Genomic DNA, 24,968 nt, shown 5'->3' with positions numbered 1-24,968 from the left:
AACACAGGCAGTGTGTAAGCTCAATTAACACATGTTGTGGGTTCTATATTTCAACATAATGTGTTAAAATAACACAAAGAATGTGCTAAAATAACACAAAAGATGTGCTAAAATAACATTAATACTGCATCCTTAAAATGAAAATTTTCCTTGGTGAATATGCTTTAAAACACAAAGATTACAAGAAATTTAGGTCACAATTATTTTATTTCCTTAATTTCATATTTAAACATTTGACGGATGTTCAGATTTGTTTACCACAAATGACCACTGTAAACAAACATTTTATATACAAAATGCAGTTAATACATAAAAATAAATAACGTATAAAGTAGGGCTGTCAAAAATAGCGCGTTAACGGCGTTAATTAGCTGTTTGTTGTTAATTACGTCAATTTTTTTGACGCATTTCACGCATGCGCAGTGTGACAAATTATTCAGGTCCGGAAAGAACCTCTTCTTCTAGGGAATGCACTTCATCCTATACAACACATTACTGCCACCTGCAGGCATATGTCAGGCCGTCAGGTTCAGCAAGTTGTTTGCGCCAGAGACCCGCTCACCCCCCCCCTCCCCCCCCCCCCCCCCCCCCCGTTCTCGCGCAGCAGAACAGAGAAGAAGAAAAGCTCCGCCCAGCAGAGCAAGAGCAGCGCTGTTCTGAAACATGCGGAGGAAGAGAAACCAATGCGATGTAAATCCTCCCGGGTATGGGAATATTTCACACTGAAATGGGGGTGGTAGCGGATTTCTTTGCAGCGCCAGTCGTTCTAATCGCCGCGCTCGACTTCAAGGTGTAACCTTTATTATTGTTCGGTCTGAAACGGCGCGCCCAGTGACGGGTGGTGCAGCAATATTGTTGTTCGGGTGGAAATCGGGAGAAAGGTCGGTCCGGGAGATTTTCGGGGGGGGCTTTGAAACATCGGGAGGGTTGACATGTCTGGTCATGTCTGGTCATCGCAGGAGCACAAACTCGCAGCAGAGTGGGATAAACTGCAGAGGCTCGAGACCCTTCTAGAGCCATGCAGGGAAATCAGTCTAACTTATCAAATAACATTGATTTGATTATTTTCTGGAATGAATTAAAAAATCAAATATCAATAACATATATTTATGTAAAAAATAATAATTATGATAATAATAATGATAATTATGTATCTGTGTCCTGTTATTTATCTTTAGTATGCATTTCAGAAAGAAAAAATGGTTAGGATTCAGGTGTGATTAATCATGATTAATCCACTGAAAATTCTGATTAATTTGATTAAAATTTTTAATCATTTGACACCCCTAGTATAAAGTAAAATCCAACTAAACAAAAAATTCCAAGCATCACGTCACAGAAACTGAACCCAAATGAGCTACTTCTGAATATCTGAATTCTGAATCCAAAGCAGAGAAGATCAGGCTACACTCATAAATCTGCAGGATCACTGAACAGCTGCATGCATTTTTGTGTTACAAGTTGTGGGTTTTGGTATATGTCTTGCACTTAGGTAATGCACATTTAAACAATCAATTTGTATAGGATTCTCATGGAGTTGGTTTCCACTGAAAGATGACAGCAAGTCTAATGGTCTGATGTCTGCTATATATTATAGCATTATCATCATTCCGCTTCACAACATATGCATACAAGTGATAATCAAAGTTAGAACTTACAACACTGCCTGGAGCTTTGCAATAAGTTCAACAACTTTTGATCTCTTCCTACATGAGATGGGCATGTCATAAACATACTCAAAGAAACTATAGACTGATTCGAGTTGGGCAGGATATGCCATGTTGCAAACCCAGAAAAGTTTGAACAACTTGTCAATGGCGCATGTTAAACCTTCGTCTTGAAGGGGGATGGCGACATTGTCGTTCTTTGCAATGATCACATACTGAGCTGGTGTTCTGGGGTGCCCTAAACACACAAGCTTGGGCTGGTGGACTCCCACTGCTTCCTCAGGAGATCCCTCTAGAAGGCTTGGGATGCTTGTTCCAGTCTGGGAAAGCACAAGTATATGACATTTTGAGTTTCTTATATCATAGTACACAAATGTCTGTCTAAATTCACGATATAAAACAAAATATAATCAAGTCATGTTTTACACAAAATTCCGAACATATATGTGAAAATCACAATGCTAAAATTGTAATACTGTAGCATACAGTGTACATGTAAAAGATGGATTAGCACGTGTTGATACTTGGGATTGGATAAAAATATTACCGTATAGAACCAAAGCTGCTTTTCTTACCGGTTTTAAGTCCAAGATGTACGAAAGGGCCGATTTCACACTGCATTTGGCCCATCCTTTAGCCCTTCCGGACGCGGTAGGAGGCAAATAGTGTGTGAGCATCTGAAGGGCTCTGAAGCAAAGTAACTCTAAGCAGAAAAAAAATGGGATATACTATATATGATTACTGATGCCATCTCAGACAAAGTTATCACAATAGAAAAAGATGAGCCATTGTTGTTGTAGAGGAATCAGACATTTAAATTACACTTGAACTAGACTGATTTTCTGATTTTATAATTCTTTAAATTTAAATAGTAATGTATGGTTACGAAGAAGCCCCCCGGATATCCCATAGACACTTATGATAAAATATGGCATAGTCCCTAGTGACTGCCAAATTAAAAATAAAACACGTTGACTGTATCCAATATGCATGAAACATAACTTACCATCAATTTCCTCACTAGCTGGCAAGACATGTGGGTCATTTTCAAGTGTAGCCACTTTCAGTAGTTTTGGAACAATATGTCCTTCCCATTTCCGAAGGAATAGGTCTTCCTTCCCGGGGAACATTTTTCCAAACTCTGCATCCAACTGGAAAGTAGCAGATAATACAGCAATGATATAAAAAGAGAAACAACCATTTTGAAACACAGATTAATGTATCATTAAAAGCAGTGAAAGGGTATTTATAGTAGTATTAAAAAAAATATAGTAGTCTAAGTTTAGATGTGCATCTACGATCCAATATGCTGATTACTTACCAAGTATGGCATGTCCACAAAGCAAGGGTACTGCTGAAAAACCTCAGCCACGGTTGGCGACTTGGTCGTGATCCAGAGTCTTCAATTGGTGAAGGCTTTCTCCATGCCCATTTTGATAGATGCAATGTTCTCAGGAGAGGGTCTCATCCTTTTAGTAGAGGTTATCCACTCCTTGATTGACTCTTCTTCCCCATCTGCAATCACCTGCAGTGTTATACTAACTCCAGAGGTATTACTAGACCTCCCGCGCTTGCGATAGCGTCGCTGATCATCATGGAGGGTTCTTCGTAGGTTTCTCAGCTTCAATTCGATGAACCCACAGTGAGACACCGGGTCATAAAAGTGCTCCTGAATGAAGTTAAATAAAAAGGGAAATTTCAAATCCCAAATTCTGTTGCATCAAAAACATTTGAGTCACTCTCTAAAACCAAGGTGTGCAATACTTATCTCTATAACAGTGGCCTTATAACTAGGTTGCCAAAAGGTTTGAGTAAATATAATGCAAACAGTATTTTGCTGTAAGACATTTGTTTATACTTACAAATCCTTCATTCTCTTCTTGTATCTTGATCTTTAGTGATGGGAAGACTGTTATTAGGCTTTTAGCCAAAATCTCTTTGTCAGCACTTGAAGGATAACTGAAAGAAAATAGTGGAATTAAGGCCTGAAAAAATAGAAAACTATACAAGGCTTTTATAGAGAACACATATTTTTGTTTCATTGCATTCATAATCTCCAGGAAAAAGGGAAAAACGTTAAATGAACTCACAATCCCCTTCGCTCCACCAGATCACTGACACTTATCCTCACAACAAGTTTTCTGGAGGTCACAGAGAGTGTCCCGGATTGTTCATATTCGGCAAGTACACTTGGGGCCTTACTCTCAATGAGTGCTGTCAGACTGGCGGCATTAAATCCATGCGCACCATCAATTTGTCCTTGACTATTCTGTGAAGGCAAATAACAAAGAAAGAATTCAATTTTACATGCAATGGTCCTAAACATCTGACACAAACCAAACGTCCCCCCATGCTGGATTGAACAACAATAGGTCACTAAATATTTTACCATGGTATCAGCACATACCAGTTGACTGCTTGGATGACTTGTACAGGAACTCAAGTGCTCAGCCTTTAAAAAGGAAAAGATGTCACCACTTAAACAAGAGCACCCCCTGACCCTATGGTGCAGAATAGATCCAACTTCCATGAGCAAGATGAATTATTCAACAGTTAAATTATTATTTAATGGAAAACCATTTGCACTAACATCATTCCAATATTTATCAATACTAGTACCTATGCAACTATCAAGAACCATACCTCCAATTGACCACATGAATCAGATGCATCTGTACCCGGTGGTTCAGCCTTCAAAAGAAAATGTCATTAATTGATCAGAAACAATATACAATCACTAAGATGATAGAGTTCCATTATGAATCAGATTCTCCCCTCACAGCTGTATAATAGTACGGCACTTATACATTACATCTTCCAACAATCTTCCAATATTACAACTTGATCTCTGTGAAAATAACTATTTGTATATTAAATGTCTGCTGAGACATCAGCATCCAAGGCCTCATTATGTATTTTTTCATTTTAACTTTTTACAGGCTACAACTATTTCTCAGTAATGGTGGAGAAAACAATGCTTATCTACTGGGTTAGTTCCTTGGTAGACAAAATAGTCCATAAGATACAGAACAACAAATAGCTAACAGTTGGCTAGTAATTGACAGTTTTCACAAGACTATTAAATATACGTACATACCAACTGTTTCCCAGGTTGTTTTGGCTTGATTGACTTGAACAAAATGTGATATTTGTCAAAATTTCCGACATTGCCATTGATGTCCGCGTCAATGTATTCATTAAAATCTATGTTAAATTTTAGAATTCTATCACATTCTGCATTGCAAGTCAATGAGCTTTTGCAGGCATCACGAATGTCTGCAATAGAGGTCAGCTGAAGCATCTTTTTGCAGATCTCGGTCCCATCTAGGAACACTGTTGCAAGTGTCTTGGGAGCCTCACTCCCTTCCATTTGAATGCTGTAAAAGAAAAAAATGGCTGATGGTGAATTTTTGGATTAAATATGAACAAATTGCCCCTTGGCTTCAATTTGGAAACTGACAGAAATAGTATTTTTAACATGTGAGATATACCAGTGTTTCTCCTACCATTACAATCAATAGGCGCACACCTATCCCGCTCCCCATGTTGAAAAAGTCAGAAAAACCCTCCCCCACCCTCGGCCCAACGGCCCAACTAACGTTAGCTATGCAATATTCATTTTCCCGCCTTTAGCACTTGACTGCTAACTTAATTATTTTGAAAACATAACACTAACCCGCATAACAGTGTATACATGAATATATATTGCGGTCTACCACAAACATTGCTTTTGTTAATTTAACCGTTTCAGTAACTGAATATATGTCGGCTACAATACTAATCTATTAGTGGGTTAGCATTAGCAGCACTTAACGTTAGCTCGATGTCAAATTTTAATTTAACAATCAGGGGTGGCGGGCGGGCGGTCCAGCAGCCTTTGACCCTCGACAGCATCTATCACGCTAACGTTGACTGCATCAGACAAGATGTAGACCCATATAATAACATGACTTCAGCTCAGTCCATATTTCACAGGTAACAAAAACACAGGACACTAGCTTACGTTCGCTAGTAATGAAACGCCAGTACGGAGATAGCAGTAACAAGATATTGACGTCTCTAAAGTTATTTAATGATATCTTACATTAGTTAAAATAACTTGTCGAGTCATTACCGTTTTCCATTTTCGAAAATGCTCTCTACATTTCAACAGCATTAATCGTATTGATAACTAACTTACCGTTACCTGTCTTCGTTTTTCCTTGCCTCAGCAACTCAACGCCAAAGGAACGTAGGTCTTCTTTAGAAGTTAGCGGGAGTTGACTTATAGCCGCATTACCGCCACCCGTTGGACTGGAGTGTGTTGTGTTTTTTTTAAATAATGACGCAAGGCAGTGGGAGCGCAGCGTGAAACTCAATTGAACAATTACTTAACACATGATGTATTAGTGACGATTCAACACAACATGTGTTGAATTTGTACTAACACAAGAAGTGTGTATGATTTTAACACATCCTTTCTGAGAGTGTGTGTAAAGTGCAACCTGTGAAATCAAATCACAACTTGTGCAGATGTGTGGGAGCCGTCTCATGATTATTAAACACAAGTTATCAGTAAAGTGGCTCCAATAAACCGGCTTTCCACTACAGAACTTCTCATAACAAGTTGCAGCCTCTCAATTCATCATCAGTGTTGAGTTCTGATGTGTTTAGTTCATCAGTTTGTGTACTTTTCAACGCTTCAATGCTTCCAGCTGCATTCCAGCTGTGATGTCCAGGTGGTGAACAGGTGAACAAACTGAACCTGAACTCCCTGCTTGGTAACAACAACAGAATGTAAATAGGGGCTGTAGATGATGGTGGTAAAGGGTTATGTTGGCTCTGTATGCGCGCTACGAGACACCGGACTCCAGGAAGTGCATGTGTGTAGTTGGGTTCAGGGGTTCAGTGTGCGCTTCTCCCACCGAGTGGAGTTGTGTAGCCTGTAAAACACCAGTGTGCTTGGATTTAAAGTGAGGACTCCTCACTCCTTTGAACACGGGCCAAAGGAAAAGCCAACTTGGAAGAGATGTTGCTTCTAGTGGTGGATTTAGGATCCAAAGGTTCTATGGTGGACGACTGTGTGAATGTGGGATGTAGTGTCTGGGTCAGTGAGGGACTCACACTTGGTTCATGAGACAAACTGATGAGGTGAAGAAGCTGTTTCTATGGGGGGACGTCTTGGTCCTGATGGACAGAGGAAGGGGTTAAAAAAAAGCTCAATTAATCTGAATATATTTGACACACGTGAACTTCCTCCTTTGAACATATGCAAACATCTAGTGTGGAACCTACGCTGTGTTTTATAGATGAGACCTGTGGACCAATCAGAGCTCTCTATCTTCATGGACACACCCTCTTTGTTTAGTGTGTGATGTCTTTAATGTGTCTCTCTTATCTTCTGTCTTCTCTCCAGACTCCATCAGGCTGGTGGGTGGGTCTGGTCTGTGCTCAGGCAGACTGGAGGTGAGGTCTAACCAGTCTAACCAGTGGTCCTCAGTGTGTGAAGAGGACTTTGACCAGCAGGGTGCAGAGGTGGTCTGTAGGGAGCTTGGCTGTGGGGCTCCTTCAGTCCTCCAGGGGGCGCTCTATGGAGAAGTGGAGGCTCCAATGTGGACCAAAGGGTTCCAGTGTGGAGGCCATGAGTCTGCTCTCCTGGACTGTAGAAGCTCAGGCTCAGAGAGAAACACCTGCTCACCTGGTAAAGCTGTTGGACTCACCTGCTCAGGTAGAAGAGGAGCTGCAGCTTTGATCTGCTTCATTTCTGTTCTACTGAAACTCACTTTGTTCTTCTACTGACGACTCTCTTGTTTAGGTTCAGTACCTGTGAGGTTGGTGGGAGGAGCCAGTCGCTGTGAAGGAACCCTGGAGGTGAAACATCAAGGAGAATGGAGACCAGTAGATTACCATGGATGGAACCTGAAGGCAGCAGATGTTCTCTGTAGAGATCTGGACTGTGGCTCTGCTGTTTCTATCAGAGATAGAAAGGAGTCCTCATGGAGATCTGTGTGGTGGATTCACTCTGTCTGTGTTCATTCTGGATCTGCTCTGAGGGAGTGTATAAGGTCAGATTCCTCTTTCTCCATCCTGGATCTCACCTGCTCAGGTAAGTCCATCAGTGACATCATCTATGTGTCATGTACTTCCTGTGTGTTGGTCCAGTCCCTCCCTCACTACACACTGTGAATCTATCACCTCTCTGAGGAGGCTCTCTCCCTTCATGAGCCTTCACCTGTCCCTTCCTCATCCAGTGGACCTTCAGGTTCCACGTGGTCTGCTTTCTAACAGGACTTTCTGCATGTTTACCTCTACTGGCTCAGCACCTGGTGATGCTGAAGTGGAGACATGTTTCTTCATCAGGGTCAAGGCCCATCTTCTGAGGTGTGGATAGTTGTGTTCCATCAGTCAGTCCCATAACTCTTCATTCATACCAGAGAGAATCTCTTTCTATTCCACCTTGTGACCTATGAAACAAAGCCAAGAGGAGGAGGAGATCACCTGGACTGAGACTCTGACCCATGTGATCCAACATTTAGAGACTCAGAAGGTGAACTGAAGCCAGACTGTAGGAGTTAAATGTGAGAGGCGTTATTACAGGTACAATGATGCCTCCCACATGTTTAATATAACTCCATATCACAAGTTACTTACATATTCTCTATAATAAACATTTAAACCAGCAGGGTTATTTGTACCTGTGAAACATCACTATGAGCACATTTCAATAGTTAATTATTTATTCATTTATTTTGCAGGGACTGTGCACACTAATCAACAGGTGTACTGTAAGTTAGTCAGAGGCTCATTTACATCTGCTGTCCTCAGCCAGATGTTTTTAAGGCCTCCTAAAATAAAATGAATATTAAAACAAGACACAATGTACAAACAAAACCATCCCACAGGTAAAGAAGTAGGACAATAGAGTAGAGCGACCATAAGAGGCTGCAGCCTGCAGGCAGAACACACACACACCTACAGGGGAAGCACACACACAGTGAACCACTGAAGCACATGACACACACACACAGACAAAGAACAACACAAATGCACAAATTGCAGAATGCAGCAGGACAGACAGCACACCTGATCCTGAAGATCACGTGAAGGTCTGGTACGTGTTGCAGCGTTCCACCAGTGGGCCGCCTTCACACAGAATGACCTCTTGACCTGTGTGAAATAACACCATCTCCTCTTGAAGCAGATCTACTGAGTCTGCTGCTCTGACTGCTTTGTGGAATCAAATCACCATTTTAAACCAGACACACATCAGTGGATCTAATGAGCTTCTCCCAACTCAGGACACAGTGTTTGGGGAGAAGATGGCAGTGATGGTGACTTGTGTTTTTAGGGCCTGTTTATGGACACTGTGAGGACATTTTAATGTTGTGCTGCTGGCTTGTGCCCAACTGGTTAAGAAGGTGAGATGGGGGCAATCATTGCATTAAAAGACTATTTTACAGCCCTCATATCCACATAAATGTCCAATATAATTATCATATAATAAGGTTATATATGTTGAGATGAACGTAGTTTGTTGTGTGTTGAGGAAAGACTCAAAAGCCCCACTAAACTCCACACTTTGAATTCTTCTGGATGAAATGTCCTGTTTTCATCCACGTCCTGGTTGTGTGTCCTCACGCCGTCCTGTGTGCGTCCCAGCTGGGTGGCCATGTTAACTTTGTTAGTTCTTGAGTGAGCAGAGAACTGGTGACAGATTCAGAGACGTCTTGAATAGAGAAACTGGTCGTAGTGACCCTTTGGCCTGTCAGAAAGTAAGGTCCCTGTCGCTGGTGGGAAGTTCGTTTTGACGCATGAAATAATCCTGGAGACGTCTCCAATAGTCTCTGATTGTCCTTTATTTTGATCTCCAAACAGACACCTCAGTTTTGTGAAAGTCCACCTTTCCTTCACATAAATGAAATGAATACAACACTCCTGACACCATGAAGGGATCCGAACACATTCTTCACGTGTCTCTTCTACGCTGACTGTTCCACGCTCACCTTCCACCTTCCACACTCTCACTCACAGAACTATTGGCCTCCAAAGCACCAACACCTGTGGCAGGTAATCCTTCTGATTATATGCACCTTGTAATTGAAACATAGCTCCGCCCCCTTAAGTGGTGGGAGTGTTAACTTATAAATATAAAAACGGAAGCCGAATATAGTTTAATATTATTTATTACAAATGGGTCTAATCCGACGCCACACACACACATTGCAGGCTCCGAGCGCCCCGAGTCACCCTGTGAAACACACCGCGGTCAAACCCGCTTAACACGGCACAGCACACCTGTGTATAAGGCCAACCCCCCTCCCCCCCCCAGTTCACACCATAGGGCAGGGTTTGCCCGGAGCGCTGCATGAAGTGTACCTTGAAATGTGGGGAAAGTGATCAGAAAACAAACAAAAACTTAAAGTGGTTAGTCCGCTCTGTCTAAAACAAAATACAATGGACCAGGAGCGGACTAACCGCTGAAAACAAAAAAACAAAACTAACAAAAGGACAGCAAGTAGCGGGATAATAACTGAAACACACTTACCAACAACAAACTTTAATTCATACTTTAATTTAATTTAAAAACCCAACATACCTACTGCATCAAACTCTCACACCCATTCGTTCCCTCTTTGCCCGGATCGGTGCCTCTCCTCCCGATCCTGTCATGCAAACTCCATTAAAACCTTTTCATCCATTAATACATATGAACGAACAAATATATTTACAAAGAGAGAATGGAGCTTTCTCACCACTACTGGGGGCCCAACCATACCGTGGGGGCCCACCAGGAAACTGGCACTTCATGGCAAAGTGCCACTTCCCCTTTTATAGGTGCACCACCTTGACCCCACAGCGCCCCCCCCCCCATGGTGCCACCTGCTACAGGAGGTTAACAATCAAACAACAACAAAAGCCTAGTTTATACTTCTGTGTTTTTAGAGAAACACAAGGACTCGCACACAGAGCCCCTTGCTGCCTTTTCACCCCTCTTGCTGCTTTCCTGCATCGACACATTTTTATAAACTTGCATCAAAAGCTTTGCGAGCCTCACGCAGCTCGCAAGGCTGTGATTGGTCTGCTAGCTGCATCCTTTCAGGAGGCTCACATTTCTGGTTTCATAGAATCATTCCATTATTAAAACTAAGATTTTTTTTGAGAGAATGAATCAGTTTGAAGAGTTTTTGTCTGAAGAAATCCGTAAATATGAACACTGATACAACCCGTCATTGGGGGGACTGTAAGGACGTGATGATGGCCTCCGATTCATGGAGGGACATCTCTGCACACGTCGGTTTGCCGGTTGATGGGTGAACAAAGTTGGAGGAAAATACGGAACAAATATGTCCATGAAAGAAAAGCCATGAAAAGCAGTCTGATAAATAAATAAACAAACCAACGAGTTCCACACAAAGACGTCACTCTGTAGGTCGTCTCCAACAAAACACGTGACTCCACCTGGTGGTCTGGAGGTGAATTGCTTTGCAACACGTTCAAACCTTTTAGAATCATGAAGTGAAACGAGTCCATCGACACAAGAAGCAGAAGCAGAAGCAGGTTCCAGCCTTCCAGTGGTTGACCTTCATCTACTGGTCCAGGATCAAGTTGACCAACACTGGAGCTTTGAGTTAAAGCCTCCACTGAGGTGATGAAGTATGAATACAAAGCTGTAAGAATTACAACTTCCTTAAAATAACACAACTTCCATTGAAGGGCCTCACATTGTATATCCTAAGTGACGTGACATTGGTAACCGATGTCGTGTTGTTAAAGTCACATGAGACTTTAGAACAAACTGCTCTTATTATAACGTTAGCTCCGTCATGCTGCCTCCCCCCCCCTCCCCATACAGCCCCTCACCTGACCCCCCTGGGACCAGGATTCAGTGGGTAGATCCCCACTTAGCAACAGATGTCTTTAATGTGTCTCTCTCATCTTCTGTCTTCTCTCCAGACTCCATCAGGCTGGTGGGTGGGTCTGGTCTGTGCTCAGGCAGACTGGAGGTGAGGTCTAACCAGTCTAACCCGTGGTCCTCAGTGTGTGAAGAGGACTTTGACCAGCAGGGTGCAGAGGTGGTCTGTAGGGAGCTTGGCTGTGGGGCTCCTTCAGTCCTCCAGGGGGCGCTCTATGGAGAAGTGGAGGCTCCAATGTGGACCAAAGGGTTCCAGTGTGGAGGCCATGAATCTGCTCTCCTGGACTGTAGAAGCTCAGGCTCAGAGAGAAACACCTGCTCACCTGGTAAAGCTGTTGGACTCACCTGCTCAGGTAGAAGAGGAGCTGCAGCTTTGATCTGCTTCATTTCTGTTCTACTGAAACTCACTTTGTTCTTCTACTGACGACTCTCTTGTTTCTGTTCAGAACCTGTGAGGTTGGTGGGAGGAGCCAGTCGCTGTGAAGGAACCCTGGAGGTGAATCAAGGAGAATGGAGACCAGTATATCACTATGGAATAAACCTAAAGGGAGCAGATGTTCTCTGTAGAGATCTGGACTGTGGCTCTGCTGTTTCTATCAGAGACAGAGAGGAGTCCTCACAGAGATCTGTGTGGTGGATTCACTATGTCTGTATTCAGTCTGGATCTGCTGTGAGGGAGTGTATAACATCAACTTCCTCTTCCTCCATCGTGGATCTCACCTGCTCAGGTGAGTCCATCAGTGACATCATCTATGTACTGTCTGTCTGTGACATCACTTCCTTATTGAGGGTCCGTCTCTTTTAATGAAGGGTAAACATGACCTGGCTTCATCTCTCTGTTACAGACCTGCTTCTTCAGCCAATCATCTCTGTGTCCTCCTCCATGTACGGGGTCTCCGAGGCCCAGCAGCAGGGGGCTCAGGTGCTCAGGGGCTCCACCTTCACCATCTGCTGCTCCATCCAGCCACAGTACCCAGAAGGCTCCTTCCAGCTCTCCTTCCTCTCCTTCAACTCAGCACACAACTACACCAAGCCAGCTGTCAATCACTCTGCCCACTTCCTGTTTCCTGCTGCAGAGCCCGCCCACCAAGGAAGCTACAGATGTGTTTATGACCTCTATGTTTTTTCTCATAACTTCTCCTCTGAGAGCCGTGTGCTCTCTGTCTCTGTGGAAGGTAAGCTGACTGTTTACATGCAGCTTAGTGGAAGATGATTGGTCCACACGGACTGAAGATGATCAGCTGACCACAGAGTCCATGCCTGTTGTTTCTGGAAGGACTTTGTGACTCCTGTCATTGTGTTACACATGTCAAAGAGAAACCAAACCAAAACAACATCTATAAAGGGTCAGCTAACAATATGCTGTAAGACAGAGCAGGTTTGGTTACCATGGTAACTGTGGTCCTCTTGGAACTGAAGCTAACATAAGTTTATGGTCTCAATCTCTAGTTTCAAGTCTTCTTCTACACAACATGATGTTTACGTAGTAATTTATGGTCCATTTAGAGTCAAACAGACCATAAAGCAGGTGATGCTTTAGGGCGGGGCAACACACTGATTGACAGGTCTCTAATAGACCATAAAGCAGGGGATGCTTTAGGGCGGGGCTACATGCTGATTGACAGGTCTCTAATAGACCATAAAGCAGGGGATGCTTTAGGGCGGGGCTACACACTGATTGACAGGTCTCTAATAGACCATAAAGCAGGTGATGCTTTAGGGCGGGGCTACACACTGATTGACAGGTCTCTAATAGACCATAAAGCAGGTGATGCTTTAGGGCGGGGCTACACACTGATTGACAGGTCTCTAATAGACCATAAAGCAGGTGATGCTTTAGGGCGGGGCTACACACTGATTGACAGGTCTCTAATAGACCATAAAGCAGGTGATGCTTTAGGGCGGGGCTACACACTGATTGACAGGTCTCTAATAGACCATAAAGCAGGTGATGCTTTAGGGCGGGGCTACACACTGATTGACAGGTCTCTAATAGACCATAAAGCAGGGGATGCTTTAGGGCGGGGCTACATGCTGATTGACAGGTCTCTAATAGACCATAAAGCAGGGGATGCTTTAGGGTGGGGCTACACACTGATTGACAGGTCTCTAATAGACCATAAAGCAGGTGATGCTTTAGGGCGGGGCTACACACTGATTGACAGGTCTCTAATAGACCATAAAGCAGGTGATGCTTTAGGGCGGGGCTACACACTGATTGACAGGTCTCTAATGGACCATAAAGCAGGTGATGCTTTAGGGCGGGGCTACACACTGATTGACAGGTCTCTAATAGACCATAAAGCAGGTGATGCTTTAGGGCGGGGCTACACACTGATTGACAGGTCTCTAATAGACCATAAAGCTGGTGATGCTTTAGGGCGGGGCTACACACTGATTGACAGGTCTCTAATAGACCATAAAGAAGAGGATGCTTTAGGGCGGGGCTACACACTGATTGACAGGTCTCTAATAGACCATAAAGCAGAAGATGCTTTAGGGCGGGGCTACACACTGATTGACAGGTCTCTAATACACCATTGAGCAGGGGATGCTTTAGGGCGGGGCTACACACTGATTGACAGGTCTCTAATACACCATAAAGCAGGTGATGCTTTAGGGCGGGGCTACACACTGATTGACAGGTCTCTAATAGACCATAAAGCAGATTAACAGTTCAATCAGTGAATATGAAGTAAACACAGAGTAATACAGTGTTTGGTTCCATGGGAGCTGGTGGACTCATGGTGTCATGTGATCACTCTCCATGTGTGTGAGCAGATCCAACACCTCTCATCATCAAAGCGGTCCTCCTGCCTCTGATGCTGCTGGTGGTGAACGTTGGCCTTTACTTCTACTGTAAGGTACGGACACACGTCTGTTGGACCACATGAAGCTCTGTGACTAGTCAACTGAAGACAGGTGCTGTCATGTCTCTCCAGACCACCAGGGGGCGGAAGCTGGGCAGACGGGAGGACTTTGAGCTGGATCATCATCACCTGGGTGTTCCTGCAGCTGAAGAAGAAGGAGCTCAGGGAGCAGAGTAGCTCCTCCAAGGAGCTCCTCTCACATCCAGATGGATTTGTAACACACAACCAGCATCAGCTCACTTTCATACGCATGAAGGCTGGAATATGATGTGACTTTATTAGAGCCTGTGTTTCTTCCTCTCTCTTCATACCTTCTGACTTCCTGTCTGTGGCTCTCAGCTCAAAGCCCATTGGTTCCTGCTCTAAAACACCTCACAGGTATAAAGTTGAATAAAGTAGACCTGAGATCAGGTTTAGCAGAGTCCAAGCAGCCTTAGAAACCAAAGACTATGAGGAACAATGTGAATGTGATGCATTAAATCAGACAGACATGAACCATTGACATCCATCTTCTACCTTCTGTACAATGAAAGTCAATGATGAGAACCTGCTGGTGTCGTCAACAGATGTGATGACATCATCACTTCACCTACTGGGTCACATGACTCATTGATACAGATCCATACAGCTGGACTACATTTAAATGAAAGATGATCATAATAATAAATATAAGAACAACAGCGCATCATAAAACTCTTACTTTAGTGAAACACTTTCACTAATTTCACTTATTGTTCCACTGCAGGATTTTACTTATTGTTTTTAATGCTTTTACAATCATTTGTGTTATTTTATATATATTTTTTTAATATTTTGTGTTAAGAATCTTGAAAGAGGATTTTGCTTAAATCTTAAATTCTTCATGTTTGATTGAGGAAATTACCTTTTGCTTTTTTATGATTAATATTCATAAATATACTTCATTTTGTACTTTTGTTTTTTACTTTTCTTTCTAATTACAGGGTTTCACTTAAAGCTTGAGCAGTTCAATCATTTTAGAAAAAAGGATATTTTATTAGAATTTTGTTTATTATTCTTTATAAATTTACTTTAGTAATCAATGAATATACAATTTGTTTTAAGATGAAGAATTTTGCCTTTTCCAAAAGAACATTGTCATTGTGGAATTTTCCTTTTATATTTTAAGGATTTTACTTAATTTACAAGAATATTACTTAAATTTGTACTTTGCGATTCACCTAAATTTGTCTTAAAGTAATGTAGACATGTTGCATAATAAAAGATTTGACTTAAATCCCAAGTATTGTGTTTATTTCTGTCAGTAATGACATTTTAATTGATAATATTTGGTTCTTAAGGGTCTTTCTCCTGAATAAGAATGTTGTAATTAATCAAACTAAACACACTTGTGTTCCACAGATACTTTTAGTACTAGTTCCACTCTAACAAAGCACTTTAAGAGTTGTCTGAATGAGGAAAAGAGGACAACTTGTGACCTTTAATCACCAAAAGCACACGTGAGCATCATGAGAAGGACTTTTCCCTCACATGTGCACACGTGTGTTCTAACACGCACCAAGCATCAGTTTTCATGTGTCATCACACAAAGAGATGAAATGATGAAGATCACTTTGATAAATGTGTCTGTGTCACCTGCTGTGTTCAAGGAAACAAAACCAGTTTAATAAACTATGAGACGAGAGAACGAGAAGCTTTATGGTGATAATCACACATTCTGCTAATAATTAACACATTTATTCTGTGGCAAGTTCATTTCCTGCTTAGTAAGAGACACTCAAGTGTGAATGTGACTTTGTTAAATAATTCAAAATAATAAGGTAGCAAGTCTGAATTATGTTATAATTTGTTGGGTACTTTTAATAAAAAACACTATTTTAAAAACCACTGTAACCCATTTAGTTCTTTTCCCCTCCTGTGACCTCTGACCTCGATCTCCCCACGATGACACGTGGTTAACGAGGGCTGAAATGATGACTGACGGACACACGGATGTTCCCATGATGCATCTCACTCGTTCATCTCTCCAGTAAACTGGTGTTTGTACAATATTTCCTCCTGACTTTAGAGCGACAGAGTGAGTCACATCCAGCATTCGTAGCTGTAGCTGCTGAACATGATGCGTCATGTGAAGGTTCCTTTTACATCATTGTGTCCGTGGGTTTTCCTCCTCATCAGGAAGCAGGAAGTGTTTCACCACTGAAGCACTTCCTGGAAACCAGTAGTTTTACTGGCCATTTCAATGCCATCATCTGGCTCCTAGCAAAGGTCACATGTCACGTGACCCTGTGATTCCATCGCTGTGTCTCTACACCAGAGGTCACTGACTGGTGGACCGGGGTCCGGATCCGGACCCTGAAGATAAGACCTTGTGGACTCATTGGTTCCCAGTTTAAACTACTCTCTAGTTCTTGTCTCACTGGTTGACTTCATCTATGTGACTGGTGGTGAGGACCCACACGTCCTCACGGGGACTCTGAGTAACACACAGAACACACTGCACATCTGATGCTTCACTTCACACACATTTATTGGAGCAACAACACTCAAATAAAGCAAGTTCTTAACTCGTCCCAAACCTTCTGCAGCCCTCAGTGTCACAACGAGTCCTGTCTCCATGTCTGTAGAGGCCCCAACACATTTCCATGGATGGGTTAAGACACTACAGGGCGAACGGGGGGACATGTCCACTGTCCAGTGAGTGTCTTTAAGTCATCTTTAATCCGAGCTCTGCATATAATCACCAAGCTCCATTTCCTTGCATTTCATCACATGTTGTGGTTACAGTATGAGACGCCACCTGGATGCAGACACGTTGACTGGCTGCTTCCCATCATCACCTGTTCCCATTAGCAGGCACTTACTCACGTGCAGGTTCATGGTCATGTGCCCCCCTGTGTTCATGTGGAGGAACTGCATGTCCCAATTCACCCGGTGTTTCCCTCAAGAGGAACAAAACCACCAAAACCGGCATCATGGTTCCAACAACATCTCCTCAACCTTTGCTCCTCACCCTCTCTGTCTGAGGGCCTCCTGCTGGCTTCTCCTCTCCCTCCATCAGACTGTGACTCATCTACATGTATGACTATAGACACATCCCTACCTACACAATACCCTAGAAAGGACTAGAACATGAGGACATGTGTCAGCGCTCGTCATTAGCACACACCTACACACACATGTATCATCACACAACCCCCCCCCCCCACTGCAGATGTTCTCTTGTTACAGCATCACGGTCCAATGAGTCCTCTCTGAGGCCTTACCGCTCAGTGCTCTTTGCCACCAGGTAACTTAAGGGCCCCCCACTGCGCTCCTGTCAGAGGCCCCTCACTGGACACACACACACGAGTAGATGAGCCCCCTCCTGTGGAGACGTCTGTAGCGTTTACTCAACAACACGTCGTCCCACAAAGCGTCCAGTCAGTCCTCACCGTTTAAATGTAGACGTCCATCCAACCTGCAACCTGCCGCCTCAATGAACGCACCGAGCACCATTCATCAGCAGGACTCACTTCTACTGGGGGGGGGCAATATTGTTACTTCACACAAACACTCTGTACTAACACAAAGTCCACCCTCCTTTGGTCCAGTGCCGTACAGAGAGAACTTGCTGCTGTTTTGCCATTTTATATTTTGTAGTCTTGTGTTTTCTTTGGTTTACTCTCTGCTGTTTTCCTCAGTTGTTTTGTTTGTTGTGTTCAACTTGCTTGGTTTTTAGAATCTTAACCCTGTTTTAGTGATTTGCAAGAAACAAGAAAGTACAATTTCATCAAATATGCAGACGCACGCATAAATAAATGTGGAAATGTAGAACAGAAACGTAGAAATAAATATATGATACAGACCTATAAATAAATAAATGAAGAAATGTAGGAGAACTGAAATGTAGAAATAAATTAATGGTATGTATTTGTTTATGACCTGTTTTATTATCAACTTTGATTAATTTGTTCATATATTTATCTTCACATTTATTTATTTACACATTAATTAATACATTTATTCATTTATGTACACATTTATTTATTCCTGTATTTATTTATACATTATGTATTTATACTTAAGTCATTTTTTGTCCTCCATACAAAACTGAACAGCCAAAGCAACCGTTTGCTGGCTAAGACAACATTTTGTGTGCTGACAAAACTTTCCGTTTAAAACGGGTATTTATGAATTTCTGTTCAGCTAATTACACAAATGCACGTTAAGTTACCTTAATTAACACATGGTTGGATGATTGGTTAATAATTAGTAGTGAAAACGCTGAAAAGGACGAGCTCAAGCACAAGATTACAGGAGTTTACAAAAGGCTTTTCCTGTGAATGACCCCCCCCCCATTAACGCTCCTAAAAGATGACAAGTCTCGACACAGTTTCCTAGTTCGTGCAGTATTTAGTTTCAATAAAAATATTGTTAAAAATTATGCTGAATTGTTTTCAGGTGATTTATTGGTGTTAAACTAAAATTGACGTCTTACTTGATGGATTCTAAAAGTTATCATTGCCCTTTAACAGAGTCTGGTAAAGGACACTAACATCAGTGATGTCATACATATATGAGTGTTGTCATGATTTACTCAGTTCTACTTGAAAATTATTTATGAGCTGAGAATTACACACTCAGCAATAGAGAAACTATAAAACGCCAAGTTTATAGTCTAACGTTAGCTTACTAACAGCTTAGCAAGCAAACTTGGCCATCAACAATAGCTTTTTAAATCACTTAAAACTACTGCAGCAAGGTACACCATGTATACGATTTATCAAGTTTCCTATTCAAGATTAAATTTAACAAACGATGAATACAAGCAGGATGAAACGTTCTTACCTTGGCAGCTCCTGATCCAAAATGGAGTGTTCTTGTGTCACTGTAGAACAGGGCTATTCATGTGGCGGCCCGCGGGCCACATCCGGCCCGAAGGCAACCTCAGAGTGGCCCAGCCCGTAGTTCCGCAATAGACAGTACAAAAGGGAAAATAGGGTCCCGCCAGCGATATTTTCACTCCACTATGGCCACGCCAAGACCCGCCCTTCAATAGCATTCACACACTACGATTGGCCAGGTGTCCGTGTACAGGTCCCATCCCCTGACTGCTTCGTAGGGCGGGGCTTGGCGTGGCCATAGTGGGATTGGTTATTCTGCGTCCCGCCAAAACTACCAACATGTAAACAATGCAGAGCGTGCTGTGCCGGCAGTAGCCTACATTACTATCAATATGTCTTTCTCAACACTGAAACGTAAAATCCGTCGGTTTAACCCTGCCTGGACTGACAAATACTTGTTTATTTTACCGCCACATCCAAATGCCAAACCGATGTGTTTAATTTGTAATGAGTGCGTTGCAGTACTTGAAGATTACAATCTGCGGCGGCACCACGCTGAAAAACACCAGACTTTCCGCACCAGTTTTCTCGAGGGATCTCAAGAGAGGGCTGCAAAAGTGCAGAGTTTGATTGCATCTTACAACCGGAGCAGTGTTACTATGGTACGGTCATTTACAGCCCAAGAGCTACCGCAGCATCCCTTCGTGTTTCCTGGATATTGGCAAAAAAGAAAAGGCCATTCACAGACTCTGAAACCGTGAAGGACTGTATGCTGGCCAGCGTGGATCAGGTGATAAATGACGATAAAATGAAAACGAGCGTGGCATCTGCTATAACAAACATACCCCTGTCAGATACTTCCAACAGTCGGAGAGTTGAAATTCTTGCTGCAGATGTGTATGAAACGATGTTAGGAGACCTGAGGAAAGCTGACACTATGTCTATAGCAGTCGATGAGTCCACAGACAAAACTGATACTGCTCAGTTGTGCATATATGTCCGTTTTTTTGACGGCAAATGCTTCCGAGAGGAGCTGCTCACCCTACTGCCGTTAGAAGGACACACAACTGGCGATATAGTCTTTGGGGAAATTTCTGCTTTTTTTAAAGACAATGGTCTGGATATGAAGTGTGTGTGCATGCTTGTGACAGATGGGGCTTTTGCATAATGACGTGAGGTGGCCGTCCAAAGGCAAAGCACTGGAGCGTTTCTGTGGTCTCAGAGAGGAGATCATAACTTTCCTCCGCAGCAGCAAGCAAAAAAAGGCAGAAACGCACTTGAGTCGTATACTGGACGACAACTTCATGGCTGATGCCTGCTTTCATACACCTGAATGATCTCAATTTGGGACTACAAGGCAGAGACAAAACTGTCATCGACCTTGTGGGACAGATGCGCGCATTCCAAGTTAAACTGGACCTTTTCGCAACTGATTTGAGCAGAATGCTCCATTTTCCGACACTCCGCAAATACATCTCATCCCCCGCAGAAATCACGGATGTGATGACAGATTTCATTGCGAGCCTGAAAAAGAACTTTGCTGGTCGATTGGATGGACTTGTTCTGCCCACAGAGGTGGCCGTTTTTGCCAGAGACCCGTTCACTGTTGCAATAGAAGGGGACTTATCCGCCCGGGCAAAGGACGTGGTTCCTTCCAGTGACGAGGGCAAATTCACACTCGAACTTGTTGACATGCAGTCATCGGTAACCATGACACAGCAGCTTTGCACTAACGGGCCCGCAATGTTTTGGACAGATGTCAACGTACATCAGTTCCCTAACATTAAGAAAGTAGCGATCGTCATCCTCAGTATGTTTGGATCAACATACACATGTGAGTCAGGTTTTTTACACATGAACTCAATAAAAAGCAACTGTCGTTGCTCCCTGACTGACGGACTGTCCATCAATGCCTCCGGATTTGCATTGACAACTTACGAGCCTAAAGTCACTGCTCTCGTTCAAAACAAAAAATGTCACTTCTCCCACTAAGTCAGCAGAGTAAATGTAGCCTACATCAATATAATGTGGGATGTGTAAAATATGTTCCCTCAGTGTGCAGCTTGTGTAGTTAGTTAAAGTTGTGAATACTGTTGTTAGGATATTCCTTATCCACCCGAGTTGGTTGACTAGAAGAATCCACTACAGGAGATTAGTTAAAAAGTTTAACATTTATTTAGAAGAGAAAAAGTTGTACATGAGCAATTCTCCGCAGATATATCTGGAGACAATGAAATACGCATCGCAAGCAAATCCCTTCCAAAGTCCGCCTGCCTTCTGACTCTGACCTGTTTTAATCCCTCTGGTGCCCTTGAACGTTGGTTCAACCCAGTTCATCCTTCTGTAACAAACGCCTTCCCCGAACAATGAGTGTCTGGTACTCTCTCCTGCAGCCTTCGGCCTTGCCCTGAAAATGGGTTCAAACTGGCTCTCCCTTCGGTCGCAGGTGTTTAATCTCAGATAATATTTTATCTTCATTTATTCCTGTGCTCTCTCTTCCACCACTTCACATTGTCTGCCTTATAAGGACCGATCCGGTCACGCCATCTGTCCTACAAGCGGACATCTATTCTACAAGCTAAAAAGTAAATACAAGAAGACACACGCAGAGAACCCCACATCTCACACTGTGCACTTTTTATTTTTATGCACTTTGAGATGTTCCTGCATGGGTCGAATTTGAGCAAGATGTTTATTTTATTTCAAAAGGAAACGTTTTATGTTGTTATTGTGAATTGCTTACTGTGCACTTTTTAGCTTTATGCACTCAGATAGGTCGGATATGTAGCCTAGGTAGGCCTAGGCAAGAGGTGCCTAGGTCAGTTTCTTTTCTTTTGTAAGTGGAAAAAGTAGGAGCTACCTCAGATTCTGTTCAGTTAGCTCTTTTGTTTTTGATGCACCCTTTGCTGTGCAAACTGACCAAAGTCAAAAGAGAAACAATTAATAAATGTTTTTCAATAAATTTGTTTGTGTTGGTTTTAAAATTTGCTTCACCGCTGAAATGACCCAACTAACCTTTCTCGATTTAAAAATCTGGCCCAACTGGATTTGTAATTGAATAGCCCTGCTGTAGGCTCAGCCGCTGGTGGCTGCGTGGGGTTTCCTACGCGCTTTTGCAGGGGCCACACGTCTATACAGTTGAGTCAACTGCGAAATCTGTGTTGCTCACACTATTGCAGTTGAATTTATAAGTGGATCACCACTCAACTTTTTAGTTGAACTGACTTAGGGAAATTGAATGAACAAAAACCTCTTTTTTTTTTACAGTGTAGGATCTGCAGCCTTCCGGTCCGGCGTTCCTCTAATTAGTCTAAGTCCCTTGCATGCATGATTATATTTAATACTCTACAAATCCCCCTTTTCACACCTACTAGGTGAGACCTACTCATCGAGGAGGAATTCTACAGCGGACACGCTGCTTGTACTGGGGGGGCGGGCGTTTCTCCCTGGAGGGGGCAGTAACGTTAAAGCATCGAAGGCGTCTTAGCTCGCCTCCATTGGGGGTGAAGGCTCCTTCTCTTGTAACATTGGAAACTGGAGGGAACAGCGCGGCTGATCTCTTCAAAGGGATCACAACCAGACTCAGTCCAAGCCTCGCATGAGGAACCTGACCTGCGACCTGTGACTACCCGCCCACAAAGAGAGCGGCGTCCGCCAAGGATGCTGACATATGAGGAAGTGGGCAAGCCGTCTGTGGTGGGAGCATAAACATAAACACTTCAGTCAGGTCACACCTTGTGGCGCCCCTGGACTGTAAGAGACGTTGAAGTACAAGGGTGAATAAAGATGTACCCATGCACACACAAAAGAACTCAACGACACAAGAATAAGGAAAACAAAGGTGTTTTTCAATGTGTAGATGTTCAATGTGTTGTTGAATGTGTAGTCCACTAAGTGCCTTGGTGCCCTAAAGGGAACAGAGAGTTTTAAGTTTACAGGCCGAGCATTTTGATGTAAATGTCAGGAACTGGAGAACGATAGATGGAAATAATAGAGGATTTGTGAATGATGATAATTTGTCCTTGCTGCCTCTGAGGCTGGCATAAGAGCGGTGATGACAGCAGCGCGCTACAAACGGCGGTGGCTACATCTAAGCTAGCTCCCGCGGAACCGGCTTCATCCGGTTCTCAGCAGAAGAACAACCGACAGTTGGCGCTGTTGCGCTGATGTGTGTTTTCATGTTTTACAGGAACCTTCAATGAACAAATAAAGGTGGATGAAGACACATCCAACGTGAGTCTTTGAGGGTGTTACACAAGCAGCAGGTGTTCCAGAAGGAGCCACGGGAACCAGCAGGTACCCACAGGTCCTACGACATCTACACTGATGGAGGTCACGTGCTCAGGCGTAACCGGCGTCACCTCCTTCAGACGTGTGAACGTGACGCAGACCGGGTACTTCCACCAAACAACCACCAGATGGAGCCTGAGGAAACTGAGCATCGATCCGTACAGCAAGACCCTGCAGGTTCAAAACAACCACGTGACTGCACTCCCACTAGATCAGGCCGCACAGTGAGGCCTAGAGACATATTGCACTTGTGATGCCCAACAGAAGAACTGGACGAGATGTTTATGAGAAATAAACATGTTTATCTTTGAAATACTTTAACTGATAATTGTCAATATGCAAATCATCAGAAATGTTTACTATCCCATTTGGCGAGTCCGTGTTTTAAGGGGCATTTGGGCGCCCTGGTCTCAGCATGGATGCCGTCTCCCCCTCACATGCAGCCTCCTCCTCCCCGACTCCTGTCCATCACGTGGTGTGTTGTGGGACCTGCTTGTTGTGGGTCTTGCTGCGGATCGGCATGTGTTTGCCTCCCAATCCCCTCGTAACATTTGAAGTTTAGCGGCACGTAACGAGCCGTTTTATGGGAACCCAAACTCTTTGGTCCAGTACGGGAGACACTGCACGTGTTTCCCCGTGTTTCTGCTGCATCTTTTACACAACTGGACCCGAGGGGTCCGTGTGTTTTGCGGCCCCATCTTTTAGTGGCGTGGACCCAACCGGTGATCTTATTACAACACAGTCGTGACCGTAAGGCGTAGTTTCTTCATACAAGGAACAACTTTGCAAAACCCCACTCAAAATGCGTTTAGATGTCACCACGGTGTCAGTTACTTTAGTAGAATTCACATACTGCTCAATAACAACCGTCTTATTTTACCTGCGTAGTCGAGCGACCTGCGTCACCATCTCGGGGGATTTGTTCCGTGTGAAATCTTTATCGCACACAATCCGATCTACTTTCACATGAAATGACGCATTGGAAATATCCCAGAATCATGTACAACACTGAAAATAAAAATACCCAAATGCTAAAAATAATCGTCTCCCCCAAACTATAAAAACCACTTGATCAGTCATCCGTCTCCGTTATGGTACTTTTTACCCTTTTTCATAATTGGAATTTCAGTGTGTAGAAATAAATGATTTTTCTGTGGACACATGTGACGTCAATCAGGACTCCTTTGGTCTCCTTTGTCTCTTGTAAGGAGCCATGAGGCAGGATCTTCAGCTGGTGATCCTGGAAAAGGCCTCTTCCTCCGTCCCAAGAGCCTGATGGACGGTCAGCGCGTCCTGTTTGTGACCCAAATTGTTGTGGAATGTTTCAATAAAAGTAGTTTGTGAGAAGAGAAGGATTTGTTTCTAGTCTTGATGAACGATCAAAGGCCTAAAAGTCCTTTTCTTGCTTCCAAGCAGGAGGTCAAACACACAAACCCGTATCACG

At 43.2% G+C, this 24,968-nt stretch overlaps 1 protein-coding gene across 2 annotated transcripts; it reads right to left on the bottom strand.

The window, feature by feature from the left end:
• Positions 1 to 1,305: 1,305 nt before the first annotated feature.
• On the bottom strand, positions 1,306 to 6,055 carry LOC134127316 (uncharacterized). Of its 2 annotated transcripts, none has more exons than XM_062561932.1 (10): positions 5,848 to 6,055; positions 4,765 to 5,044; positions 4,311 to 4,358; positions 4,075 to 4,119; positions 3,758 to 3,936; positions 3,530 to 3,626; positions 2,989 to 3,336; positions 2,674 to 2,818; positions 2,243 to 2,370; positions 1,306 to 1,987 (listed from the first exon to the last, which is right to left on the bottom strand). In XM_062561932.1, exons 2-7 carry the CDS (start codon positions 5,035 to 5,037, stop codon positions 3,070 to 3,072), a joined length of 909 nt encoding a protein of 302 aa, XP_062417916.1. In that variant the 5' UTR covers positions 5,038 to 5,044; positions 5,848 to 6,055; the 3' UTR covers positions 1,306 to 1,987; positions 2,243 to 2,370; positions 2,674 to 2,818; positions 2,989 to 3,069. The 2 variants fall into 2 exon arrangements, with proteins under 2 accessions (XP_062417916.1, XP_062417917.1); XM_062561933.1 differs by having other exon boundaries at positions 5,854 to 6,055.
• Positions 6,056 to 24,968: the final 18,913 nt, after the last annotated feature.

The sequence above is a fragment of the Pungitius pungitius genome, chromosome 4 (assembly GCF_949316345.1).
Source record: "Pungitius pungitius chromosome 4, fPunPun2.1, whole genome shotgun sequence".
Lineage (NCBI taxonomy): Eukaryota > Metazoa > Chordata > Actinopteri > Perciformes > Gasterosteidae > Pungitius > Pungitius pungitius.
The sequence above is the reverse complement of the archived record's forward strand: the minus strand, read 5'-3'. Positions and strand labels throughout refer to the sequence as shown.